At 36.4% G+C, this 13,189-nt stretch overlaps 1 protein-coding gene across 1 annotated transcript in view; it reads left to right on the top strand.

Moving 5' to 3' along the window:
- LOC132415172 (leucine-rich repeat-containing protein 37A3-like) overlaps positions 1 to 13,189 on the top strand; it is a 50,671-nt gene that overhangs the window by 17,073 nt on the left and 20,409 nt on the right. Inside the window, exons 6-8 of the mRNA XM_059998357.1 lie at positions 245 to 325; positions 6,306 to 6,377; positions 6,918 to 6,992. Of these exons, the coding sequence (XP_059854340.1) occupies positions 245 to 325; positions 6,306 to 6,377; positions 6,918 to 6,992 (228 nt within the window). The remainder of the gene's footprint in view (positions 1 to 244; positions 326 to 6,305; positions 6,378 to 6,917; positions 6,993 to 13,189) is intronic.

The raw sequence follows: 13,189 nt of genomic DNA, 5'->3' as shown, positions 1-13,189 counted from the left end.
TAGAGAAATAAAGATCACTTAACACAAGTATTTAACGAGCATTTACTATTTTGTATCTAATGCACCACATATATAATCATGAAAGTATAAATCATAATATCTTCCACAGTGAGATTTCATTAGTGTATGGAGGGAGTAGAGATGTTATGTTTCATCATATGTAAATTAGAATTATTGCCAAACGATAACTGTTCTGAAAGAATATATATTTTTCTTCTTCTTTTGCATGTGTCTTTTTTTGTAGAAATCTTGGTTGCAATTTACTCACAGAACTGAGCTTTGGAACGTTTCAGGCCTGGCATGGAATGCGCTTTTTACACACGTTGTAAGTGAAATAGAAGATGAATACATGTAAAAAACTGTGTGTAAAAACACCATGAAGTTATTGGTTAGCTGGGTGTAAACCCAGTTTGAATTCTGGAAAGTATGTCTTGAGAGCCATTTATTTTCTTTTCAAATGAGGAAACTAAGGTACAAAGAGGCCAAGAGACTTGTTTAACTCGTATATATGAAACGCTGTGCTTTCCATAGCACTGATCTTTGGCACGAGCAATAAAAGGCACCAAGCAAAAACGCTCAGATTAGCGTTGTCATGGAAACCCACTGATGCCTCTCCACTATGCGAGTGGTCCATGAAGTTCCGCTTTTGAATTTAACTTTGATTCCTGCTCATGTGCAAAGTTCCTAACTGCTTAAAATGTATGCAACCCAGAGCTGCAACGAACTAAGTTTAGCACCCAGTTCTTCAGGGAGCAAAAGGTGTGGGTGCTTCCCCAACCGTTATTAGCTCTTTTAAATGGTAAAGCAGAAAGAATTCCTGAACACACACCACAGGGCTCTCCCCAGCCACCCAGAACATTATTTTTCAAAAAGCATATATCTCTGAAGTGAATTATCTGTTGCCAATAGGAACCTTTGTGGTATGGAAAAAGACGTGTTCAGCTGTAGTGTGAAAAATATAAGGAAAATACATTGTTGTAGCCTAATTCAATATACTTTCTTTGCTGACTACTCTTCAATAAGAAGTGTGGGTTTTACACCCTTTCAGCTCAAAAATGCTGTGATTTCTCATGACACAGGAAATGATAGTGGGTACGTTCAGTGGCCCGGAGGCGATTTTAGACTCAAGGTAAAGAGCTCTTCTACACCTGGCTTTGGAAAAGACTCTCTTCCCTGTCTTGTGGTTCAGAAATCCAGTTTCACACAGTTCACACATTTGGGTTAATGAAGGTGTTGAGGCTGTGTCTGGAGCTGCATTAGCAATTCCTGCAGATGCCTATCTTTAGCGGCCTCCTTCCTTTCCCTTGTTAGTTTGCTGATGCCTACCTTGGGAAGAGACCACCAGGGTCAGGTTTTCTTTTGCCAGCACAACGGAGAGCAGGCTCATGACACCCCTTTACCAGGAGGTTTTAGTAGCGTCAATACAACCTCTTAAACTCACCACCTTTCCTAAACATCCTATAACACCAAGAGTTCCTTATAAGAATCTGAGTTTCACTACAGTTATGTAGGCAACCCAGGAAAATACATTGTGGAAATCAATCAATCAATCAATCACTGTTTAAAAATTAATGAATTCATTCAAAAACATTCACTGAGTGCCATGCCCACTGTGTGTCAGCACTGTACTAACTGCTGGGGATACAAAGATGCATAGGGCAGGGACTTTGTCCCCAAGAAGCTTTCATACTGGAAGGAGAAAGATGGATGTTGATGGGAAAACATATATGAGAGCCATATATGGCTCTTGTGGTCTTCTAGCATCTATGCAGCAGGGTAACAAGGTGAGGGAGGGGAGTGATGAAGTAGAAAATGGGTGGTAAGTTAGAAAAAATTTGTAATGGAAGAGGCACCAACTTGTTCCTTTTGAATTTGTGTTCCTCTTAAATGACAGAAAAAGGTAGTGAAAGAATCAGAACTATCTGGTGTTGGAAATAAATTAGTACTGTACTCCTAAAACTCGTTCACAGTTACTCTCAAAAGATTGTCACAGTATAGTAAGTCTTTGTTTGGGGCTAAGTCTTTCTAATAGAAAAAGCTAATTTGCTTCAGGAAACATTTGCCATGATGAGATATAAACTTTATTGCATCTCTTTCCAAAGGCAAGCCACCAAGGGAAGATACCACCCTCGAGTTAGGTCATTTTACTACCCTATAATGACATATTACTGGGGTGTTTATAAGTTGCCTGCATTAAATAAGTTTGGAAAAGGGCCCCAGCTGAGGTGGATTTATGAATTCAATGAAGCTTAGGTTTCAGGGCTCCTCACTTGCATAGCTCCCTTGCAAGGTCTTCAGAGGGGTCCTAGCGATTTTTGTATTCATAACTTTGCATGTTTTTATTAGATATGATTTCCCAAAGTAGATGAGGTTCAGGCCCCACAAAACCTTGATTCATCACTGGGTTTCAGGTAATTATAAGACAGTAGGTTTCTTGAATGACGCCTCGATGTTATTGACAAGCATAAGGTGAAGTAGTTAGCAGTGTGGTAGTCTATTTTAAATCTGAAATCTACCTCAAAGATGAGCCAAGAGCTTATTCATTAATAAAGTACCACTCTTTGAATGGTGGTAGTAATCATATCTCTTTCAGATAAAATCAGGAATGAAATATATTATGGAAAACCAGCAGTGGTTGATAATCCTAAATGTTAAGTATACTTTTTTTTTCTGGCTTTAAAGTGTTTCTCGTTCACTCACCTATGCAGGTGCAGACTGATGGCTTATTTTTAAAAATTCTTTTAGTCACTTCATTGGTTCTAACAATACAAGCTCCATGATTTTAGGAACTGAAGAACTCTACAATGTAGAAAGTCTATGTAACTTAACCAGTCAGAGCACATTCACATGCTGGCTTGTCTGTGGTACATCAATATTGTACCAAGAACAGAAGCACTACGAGAGAATAAGAGGAAAATCAAAGCCTTATTATCCCTATTGAATTATTTACCCCATTGTTGAGAATATCAATGAGGGAGGTGAGGCCACACTATGAAGGCAAATTGAGCTGCGGTCACAGAGCCGCCCTAATGCTCCCCCATTCAGCTAGCATTGGTTTCCTTTAGATAGCTGTGTACACACCAAAGCTTACACACTTCAGGGTGCTGTCATCGCTTTTTGCTATGTACTAGAATCCTGGCAGCTTCTCAGATTTACAAAGGCATAAACGCTAAAAACAAAAATAACTTGGGCCTGCCCTTTGGGGTGATTCATGGTGGCTGTTTTATTTGTAATGCTTCAAAATTTTGAGATTGTCACACCTAGCAACTACTATACTTTTCTTCTCCCAACTGCATCTTATTCTTCCCACCTGTAGTATTTTCTCCCATTCTATATGTTTTCTCACTTTCTTGATAGTGTCCTTGGAAGCACAAACTTTTTAATTTTTATAAAATCCAATTCATCTATTATTCCTTTGGTTGTTTGTGCTTCTGGTGTCATATCTAAGAAACTGTCGTCTAATGCAAGGTCATAAAGATTTACTCCTGTGTTTTCTTCTAAGAGTTTTATAGCCTTAGCTCTTACATTTGGATATTTGATCCATTTGGAGTTAATTTTCATGTACTGTGTGAAGTGTAGGAGTCCAGCTTCATTATTTTGTGTGTGGATGTACAGCTGTCCCAGCATCATTTGAAAAGACTGTTCTTTCCACATTGAATTGTTTTGGCACCCGTGTTGAAAATCAATAGACCATAAATATGATGGTTTATTTCTATACTGTCAGTTCTGTTCCATTGATTTACATGTCTGTTCTTATTCCAGTACCACACTGTGATTGCAGTAGCTTTGAACTGAGTTTTGAAACCAGGTTGTGTGAGTCCTCCTACTTTGTACTTTACCAACATTGTTTTGGTTTATTCTGTTTCCTTAAATTGCTATATGAATTTTAGAATTAGCTTGGCAATTTCTGGAAAGAAGTCAGCTGGGATTTTGAAAGGAATTGCAATGGAACCATAGGTCGATTTGGGAAGTAGTGAAATTTTAATAAGATTATCTTCCAGTCCATGAATCCAGCATGTCTTTATATTTAGATCTTCTTCAATTTCTTTCAACAGTTTTGTACTTTTCACTGTGAATCTTGCACTTACTTGGTTAAATTTTTCCATAAGTATTTTGTTTTGATGCTGTTACACGTGGAATTGTTTTCTTAATTTCATTTTTGGATTACTTATTGCTGGTGTGTAGAAATAATATTGATCTTATATCCTACAACCTTGCTGAACTCATTTATTAATGCTAACAGTTATTTTCCTAGATTCCCAGGAATATGTCTTGTGGTCTTCCAGTTTCCCAGGAATACGGTGGAACATTTCAAAGTCTCTGTGGACATCTCATTCCTCAGCTTTTCTTTTTAAGCTTTTCGGTTGGGCAGTTTTTTGCCCCCAACTCTTATCCATTGCCTCATGCAACCGCCATGTTAAAATATTTGCTTGAAAATGTTTTCCAGAAATGCCACCTGAGGAGAGGCTTTTCTCACTAGACAGCTCTCAGTCAGGTCAAAGGCAAGCCTTTCAAGTGAGGTCTCCCAGGGGACCACCAGACATGTAAAACAATGACAGTTCTTTGGGAATGAGGCTTTGAAGGACCTCCCAGTCCATGCTGCTCCTTCTGGTACCAGGGATGTGGGCTGTTTCTCAAGGCTACCACTGGCATGGAGAGCAAAGTTCAAGGACAAGTTAAAGCAACACAGATCTCATTTTTCTTACAGAAATTAATTTGTTTTCCTTGAATAAATTGCTCCCCAATTGGCTGCCAGCATGTTGGTTAAATTTCCAGAGTTCAGAAGTTGATTCTGACCATTTTTGCCAGTTTTGTTGTTGTTGTTATTTTTGCTTCTATGGAGGGATGAATTTTCAGATGTCCTTCCTCCAACATTTTTACTGATTTTCCTGCAATTTTTAAAAAAATCTATAAAGTCTCAATGTCCATATGCTAATCAAATATTTATCGTGAGAGATGATTAAGGAAAAAAATAAATAAAAAGAGAAATAAATAAATAAATAAAAAGAGAAAATATAATTCTCATAGAGGCTTTCCCAGATGGGTAGATGAAGTTTGAAAAGGTATTTCTATATTTAGTGCTCTGCAAATTAAGGTTAAAGTAACAGATGTTTTAACACCCCCCCCCACCTTTTCTTTTCATTCAGGTTAAACACAGCCTTTAGAGTCAGAACTAAGTTCAAATTCTAGCTCGGCTTCTTACTAGCTTGATGACTTACGACAACTTATGTAACTTCTCTGTGCCTCAGTTTCCTCATTTGTACAATGGTGTAATATATATATCACATAAGGTTACTGTGAGGATTAAATGTTAAATGCCGATCACAGATGCCTGGCAACCCAAAAGATATTAGTTTTGATAATTATCTTTATAATATTCTGCAAAAATACGCTAATAATTCTTGAGTAGAGTTAACCTAAAGTCAGATATTCTTTTCTTTCTTCCTGTTTCTTTTGGGGTTTTTTTCCCCCCTTATTTGTTTTAAAGAACTAAGAAAAAAGAAAGAAAGAAAGAAAAAACTAAGAAGAAAATCTATTCCAGGATTTTGGAATAAAATTTTGTTCCCCAAAATTAATTTGTTTCTTTTATTGATATATAAACAAAATGTTATTTATTTATTCAGCAAACATTTATTAAATACCTAGTAAATATTAGGCACTATGTCAGTCACAAGAATAATAATGAAAATAAAGTGTGGCCTCTGCTCTCAAGTTGCTGACAATCTAGGAGACTGACAAGTAAACAGTTGATTGCATACACAGTAACAAAGGCTATGATACAAGAATACACACGGACTATGTGATGGGAGTATGGCTTTCACCAGTTCCTCTTGGATTTATCTTTTCTTCTTTGGCTCCAGAACCAAGGAATTAGCCCTATTTTTGTCTTTAGTTGGGTAGTTTAAATCATGAAATTTTAAAAAATTTGTAGAGATGAAAGAAAAACACCTTGAATTATGGAAGACACTAGAAATAGTACTTTTTTACAGAGCAAGGGCTTCCTACCAGCGTAGTCACTTCAAGGGTTTTTAACCTAAAAAGTTCTTTGGCATATTTTTTCTTTGCTAGCCACTTTTTTTCTATTTTATTGTTTGTTTGCTTGTTTCTCTTCTCCACTTTATCATCTAGAGACCTGGGTAGTTCCCAGTGAAAGAGTGTTTTACAGATTCTAAGGGTGATTTATAGGTAAAGACAGAAAATGATTTTTTTTTTAACCTTCAAGTTCCATACCAAAAAAAATGAATATAAGCTTTCATGGAAGCAATTGAAAATGCAGATAATTTTAATTCCATTCCATTTTTCAGAATTCTCAATCGTAATCCTTTGACAACAGTTGAAGATTCTCATCTTTTTAAATTGCCAGCATTAAAGTATTTGTAAGTATTGTAACAGTTTCATGGCTCATGAGATAATTTCTCCTTTTTACTTTCGTCAAAGATTGAGTACTTTAGCTAAAAAGTCATAATTTAGATTTTAACTGGGTTATTGAAAATAAGAGTTATTGGCAAAGAAAAGGATTAAGAAAAAATATATATGGATAAGACAGCCCCCAGAGTATGAGAACAGTGTTGAAGAACACATATAGATATGGAACATGTAGATGCATGTAGGAATATTATTTATCCCAGAAAGAAAAAAGGAATAAGGGGTACATTATTTTTTTTAAAGAGTGATCAAAAGAGGTAGATGCAATTGAAAATGAGAAGTTAGGATAATAGAAAATGATTGTACTGTTCAGCACCAAGGTCATTAATTTGATGATGCAAATTTAAATTTCTTCAATAAGAGCTGTTTTGGATTATCACCCATGGCAAGTAAGAAGCCAGAATTGAAGTAATCACATGTTAAGTATCTTTTTAAGTTTAGAATTTTTGTCTTTGGGTTTTCTATCATGCATGTTTGGGCTTCTCCTTCAGAGACATGGGAACAACACAAGTGTCACTCACAACAATTGAAAGCATCCTCATGATGACCCTTGAATTGGAAAAACTGTAAGTCGATTTTTCTTACATTTATTTTCACTCAGTTGTTTTTTTAGGTTTGTTTTATTATTTTCTTAAGTCAGGTTTATTTATTTATAATTTTCATTTAACCAAATGCACTATTTTTAAATATACAGTGTGATGTGTTTTGACAAACGTATAGTTCTGTAGCCACCACCACATTTGAGGTAAAGAAAACGTCTGCACTCCCAAAAGACCGCTCATGTCCCTCTGTAGTCAATCCATCCTCCTCTCTCTACCAGTCCCTGGCAACCACCGATCTGAGTTTTGTCCGTATAATGTTGCCTTTTCCAGAATATTTTATAAATGAAATCATGTGGTATGTAGCTTTTTGGTTTTGGCTTCTTTCACTTAGCCAGTCTCTTTGGAGATTCATCTGTTTTGTTGCACCTGTCAGTAGTTCATTCCTTTTTATTGCTGAGCAGTATTCTAGTTGAGTGGATACACAGTTTGTTTATGCATTCATCGTTCGATGAACATTTGAGTTTTTTCTAGTTTTTTGGCTATTATGAACAAAGCCTCTGAAAACAGTCACATGTGTGTCTGAACATATGTTTTGTGCGAGCATATGTTTTCATTTCTTTGGGGTAAAATCCCTAAGGGTGGGATTGCTTCATCATATGCTAACTGCATATTTAACTTTTTAAGAAACTGCTAGACTGTTTTCTAAAGTGCCTTGTGCCAGTTTGCTTCCCCACTGGCAGTCTATGGGTGTTGCAGTTGCTCCACATCTTCACGTGATTCTTATATTTAAAAAAAAAAAATTCAGCCTTTCTAGTAGGTGTATAGTTGCATCTCATGGTTTTTGCCACATTTTGCATTTCTGAAATAGCAGATGATGTTGAATGTCTATTCATGCGCAAATATATTTTAAAATGAAGTGTCTGTTCAAATCCATTTTTAATTGGATATTGTTATTGAGATTTAGGAGTGCTTTGTATAAAAAGCAATGGAAAAAGTCCTTTCTCTCAAATATGTGTTTAGTAAATATCTTCTCCCAGATTGTGACTTATCTTCATTATATTAAAGTGTCTCTGAAGACTAGAAGTGTTAAGTTTTTGAAGAAATCTAATTTAGCAATTTTTCTTTTTTTTCATATTTATTTAATTTATTTGTTTGTGCTGGGTCTTAGTTGCGGCAGATGGGCTCCTTAGTTGTGGCTCATGGGCTTCTTAGTTGTGGCATGTGAACTCTTAGTTGCGGCATGCATGTGGGATCTAGTTCCCTGGCCAGGGATCAAACCCAGGCCCCCTGCATTGGGAACTCAGAGTCTTAACCACCAGGGAAGTCCCTTAGCAATTTTTCTTAGATGGTTTGTACTTTTTTGTGTCTTATCTAAGAAATCTTTCTCTGAGACCCCATTGTCTAACCCATAATGACAAAGATTTTCTCCTATGTTTTCTTCCAGAAGTTGTATAGTTACATTTAGGTCTATGATTCATTTTGTGTTAATTTTCATATATGTTGTGAGGAAAGGGTCAAGTTTAATTTTTTTTTTTTTGCAGTTGAAAAAACTATTTCTGTAGGACCCTATTGTGACAGTTTATTACACAACTTACTGCACCTTAAATTGTGCCATCCCCCTTACAATATGGGAAGCTAATAGAAACCTTCTGTTATGCCAAGGCTAGGTGAGGGGATTGCATGACATTAGTATGCGGAAAGGGCCCTGCATTTAGCAGTCTGTTCCAACCGTCTTTGTCAGGTCAGCTGACAAATGACTGTCTTCACCACGCCGTCACACATTGGTCACTGCTCTAGCCTCATCTTCCTCAGCCTCCCACAGAATCTGCCACAATTGCGATCCCTCTCTTGTCAGCTAGATGCCCTCCTCTCTGGATATTAAAAAGTATTTCCCTATGTAATGACAATACTGTTAACACACAGTACTAAATAAATTAAATTCCTACACAATAATATTACTTAATAAAGATTTGCTATTCAAATTTCCCCAATTGGCTCTCTCATATAATATCATTTCTTTTAACAGCTTTTTGAGGTATAATTGGCATACAATAATCTGTGTTCACACACACACATACATACACACCATGAAGACATCACCAAAATCAAAATGTCCATCACCTCAGAAAGTTTCTTAATGTCTCTTTGTAATTCTTCCTTCCCATGGTTCTTTGCCCTTCCCAGTTGCCATGCAACCATTGGTCTGCTTTCTGTCTGCATTTTCTAGAATTTTATGCAAATGGAATCATACAGGGCATACTTTTTTCTAACTGGCTTCTAACTCAGCATGATTATTTTAATCTTCATCCATATTGTTGTATATATCAGTAATCCATTTCTGTTTATTGCTGAATAGTATTCCATTATATGGATGTACCACCATTTATCTATTCACCATTGATGGACATTTGGGTTGTTTCAGTCTTTGTCTGTTACAGATAAAGTTGCTATGAATATTTGTGTACAAGTCTTTGTATAGATGTATACTTCCATTTCTCTTGGGTAAATACCTGCAAGTAGAGTGGTTGGATCATTGGTAAGTGCATGTTTAAGTTTTTAAAGAATACCTATTTTCCATAGTGGTTTGATCATTTTACATCTCTACCAGCAGTGTATGAGAGCTGCATTTTCTTCACGTTGTGGCCAACATTCGCTATGCTCAGTATTTTTAATTTTACATAGTTTAATAGGTGTGTAGTTGTATCTCACTGTAGCATCCCTAATGATTAATCATGTCAAACATCTTTTCATATGCTTATTTTCCATCTGTATATCTTTGAATCTTTTATCTATATTTTTCTCAAGTTTTGAGAGTTCTTTATATATTCTGGAAATTAGTCCTTTATCCAATATGTAAGTTGCTAAGTATTTTCTCCCATTCTGTGACTCATCTTTTCGTTCTCTCAGGAGTGTCTTTTGCAGGGCAGAAATTCTTAATTTTGATGGTGTCTAATTTATCTATTTTATTCTTTTATGGATTATGCTTTTGGTGTTGTATCTAAGAAATCTTGCCTAACTCAAGGTCAAGGTCATAAGCCTTGAAATCAGTTACTGTTAGTTCTTCAACTTTGTTCTTTTTCAAAGTTGTTTTAGTTATTCTAAATTTTATTTCCATATGAATTTTAGAATTAGCTTGTCAATTTCTATAGAAAAGCCTACTGGGATTTTGATCTATAAATCGATTTGGGGAGAATTGATGTCTCAACAATATTGAATCTTCTGATCCAGGAATACATTATATCTCTCCATTTATTTAGGTCTTCCTTAATTTCCCCCAGCAACATTTTACAGTTTTCAGTGTGCAAGTCTTTTACATCTTTCGTCAGATTTATTCTAAATATTTTATATGTTTGATTCTATTATACATAGTATTTTAAAACTTTGATCTCTGATTGTTTGTTGATATAAATTAATCTTTTTTTATGTTGATCGTGTACCCTGCAAACTTGATAAACTCATTTGTTAGTTCCAGTAGTATTTTTGTAGATTCTATCAGGTTTTCTACATAATCATGTTATCTGAAATAAAGATAGATTTACTCCTTCCTTTCCATTCTGAATATCTCTTTTCTTTTTGTTGCCCTATTGCACTGGCTAGAACCTTCAGTGCAATGTCAAATAGAAGTAATGAGAGCAGACATCCTTGCCTTTGTCCTGATCCTAGAGAGAAAGTACTTTGTCCTTCACCATTAAATATGATGTTAGGTATTTTGTAGAAGTCATTTATCAAGTTGAGGAAGTCTCCTTCCTTTCCTAGTCTAATGAGGGCTGTTCTTTTCTTTAATCTGGAATGGATGTTAGATTCTTTCATTCTTTTCCTGCATCTATTGCAATGACTATGTGATTTTTCCCTTCTTTTCTTTTCTTAATTTGTTTACTTATTTTTGGCTGCATTGGGTCTTCTTTGCTGCACGCAGGCTTTCTCTAGTTGTGGCGAGCAGGGACTACTCTTCGTTGCAGTATGCAGGCTTCTCATTGCGGTGGCTTCTCTTGTTGCAGAGCACGGGCTCTAGGTGCACGGGCTTCACTAGTTGTGGCACATGGGCTCAGTAGTTGTGGGTCACGGGCTCTAGAGCGCAGGCTCAGTAGCTGTGGTGCACAGGCTTAGTTGCTCCATGGCATGTGGGATCTTCCCAGACCAGGGTTCAAACCCATGTCCCCTGCACCGGCAGGTGGATTCTTAACCACTGCCCCACCAGAGATGTCCTGATTTTTCTTTTTTAGTGTACTAAGTTGGGTAAGTTGATTTTCAAATATTAAAGCAACCTTTCATTTTTGAGATAAACCCCACTTGGTCATGATGTATCATCTTTTTATATATTATTGGATTTGATATGCTAAAATTTTGTTAAGAATTTTTGCCTCTGAGTTCATGAGAGATATTGGTCTATAGTTTTCTTGTAATGTCATTGTCTAATCTTGGTATAGTGAAAGTTGGCCTTATAAATAAGTTGGGAAGTATTCCCTTCTCTTCAACTTTCTGGTAGAGTTTGTGTAGAATTGGCATTATTTTATTCCTTAAATGTTCGGTAGAATTTATCAGTTAAGCCACCTGGACTTGAAGCTTTCTTTGTTGGAAGGTTTTAAACTGCACATCCAATTTCTTTAATATCTTTACTCTTGAATAAACTTTAGTAGTGCATGTCTTTCAAGGAATTTGTCCATTTCATCTTGAATTTATTGGTATAAAGTATTCTATAATATTCTCTTATTATCCTTTTAATATCTATAGTACTTTTCTATTTTGCAGTTTATTTATTTCTACTTTGATTTTTATTGTGTTCTTTCTTCTCTTACTCTGTGATTAATTTGCTCTCGTTTTTCCAGTTTAAGGCGGAAGTTGAGGAAGCTGAGTACAGCATTAGCAATATCCCACATGTTGACATAATATGTTTTCAGTTTCAGTGAGTTCAAAATAGTTTTTGATTTCCCTTTTGATTTCTTCTTTGACCACAAAGTTACTCAGAAGTGTGTTTAGTTTCCAAATATTTGGAGCTTTTTCAGCATTTTTAATTTCTAATTTAATTCCATTGTGGTCAGAGACATATATTGATTGACTAAAATCCTTTAAAATTTTTTTTTAAGTATTTTTTTAAGTTATTTTTTTGCTGCGTTGGGTCTTTTTTGCTTTGCCTGGGCTTTCTCTAGTTGCGGCGAGCAGGGGCTACCCTTCGTTGTGGTGCACGAGCTTCTCATTGGATAGCTTCTCTTGTTGCAGAGCACAGTCTCTAGGTGCGTGGGCGTCAGTAGTTGTGGCACACAGGCTCTAGAGTGCAGGCTCAGTAGTTGTGGTGTACAGGCTTAGTTGTTCTGCAGCATGTGGGATCTTCCCTGACCAGGGATTGAACCCATGTCCCCTGCGTTGGCAGGCAGATTCTTAACCACTGAACCACCAGGGAAGTCCCAATTCCAATATTCTTAATCTTTTGTGTAGATCCATATTCCAATCTGGTGTCATTTTCCTTCTGCTTAAAAATACTTCTTTTAACATTTCTTATAGTGAAAGTCTACTAGTAATGAGTTCTTTCAGCTTTTGTATGTCTGAGATAGTCTTTATTTTGCTTTTGTTTTGACAGATGTGGGTATAGAATTCTAGTTTGATAGAATTCAATTCATTACTTTAAAGATGTTATTCCACTGAGTTCTCGTTTACATTGTTTCCAACAAGAATTCTACTGTCATTTTTATCTTTGTTCCTCTGTATGTAGTGTATAGTTTTTTCCTCTGGCTGCTTTTAAATTTTTCTCTTTATTGCTGGTTTTGAGCAATTTGATTATTTTTTGTGCCTTGGTGTAGTTTTGTCCATGTTTCTTATGCTTAAAGTTCATTGATCTTCTTGACTTTGTGTGGTTTTTTTTTTGTTTTTTGCGGTATGCGGGCCTCTCACCGCTGTGGCCTCTCCCGTTGCAGAGCACAGGCTCCGGACGTGCAGGCCCAGCGGCCATGGCTCACGGGCCCAGCCGCTCCGTGGCATGTGGGATCTTCCTGGACCAGGGCACGAACCCGTGTCCCCTGTATCGGCAGGCAGACTCTCAACCACTGCGCCACCAGGGAAGCCCGCTTTGTGTGTTTATAGTGTTTACCAATGTAGAAAAATTTTGGGTATTATTTCTTCAAATGTTTGTATTTCTCCTCTCCTTCATGGACTCTAAGTGCACATGTATTAGACCACTTGAAGTTGTTGCACAATTTGCTGATGCTCTATTCATTTGTGTTGTTGTT

The sequence above is a fragment of the Delphinus delphis genome, chromosome 19, assembly GCF_949987515.2.
Source record: "Delphinus delphis chromosome 19, mDelDel1.2, whole genome shotgun sequence".
Taxonomy (NCBI): Eukaryota; Metazoa; Chordata; class Mammalia; order Artiodactyla; family Delphinidae; genus Delphinus; species Delphinus delphis.
The sequence above is the reverse complement of the archived record's forward strand: the minus strand, read 5'-3'. Positions and strand labels throughout refer to the sequence as shown.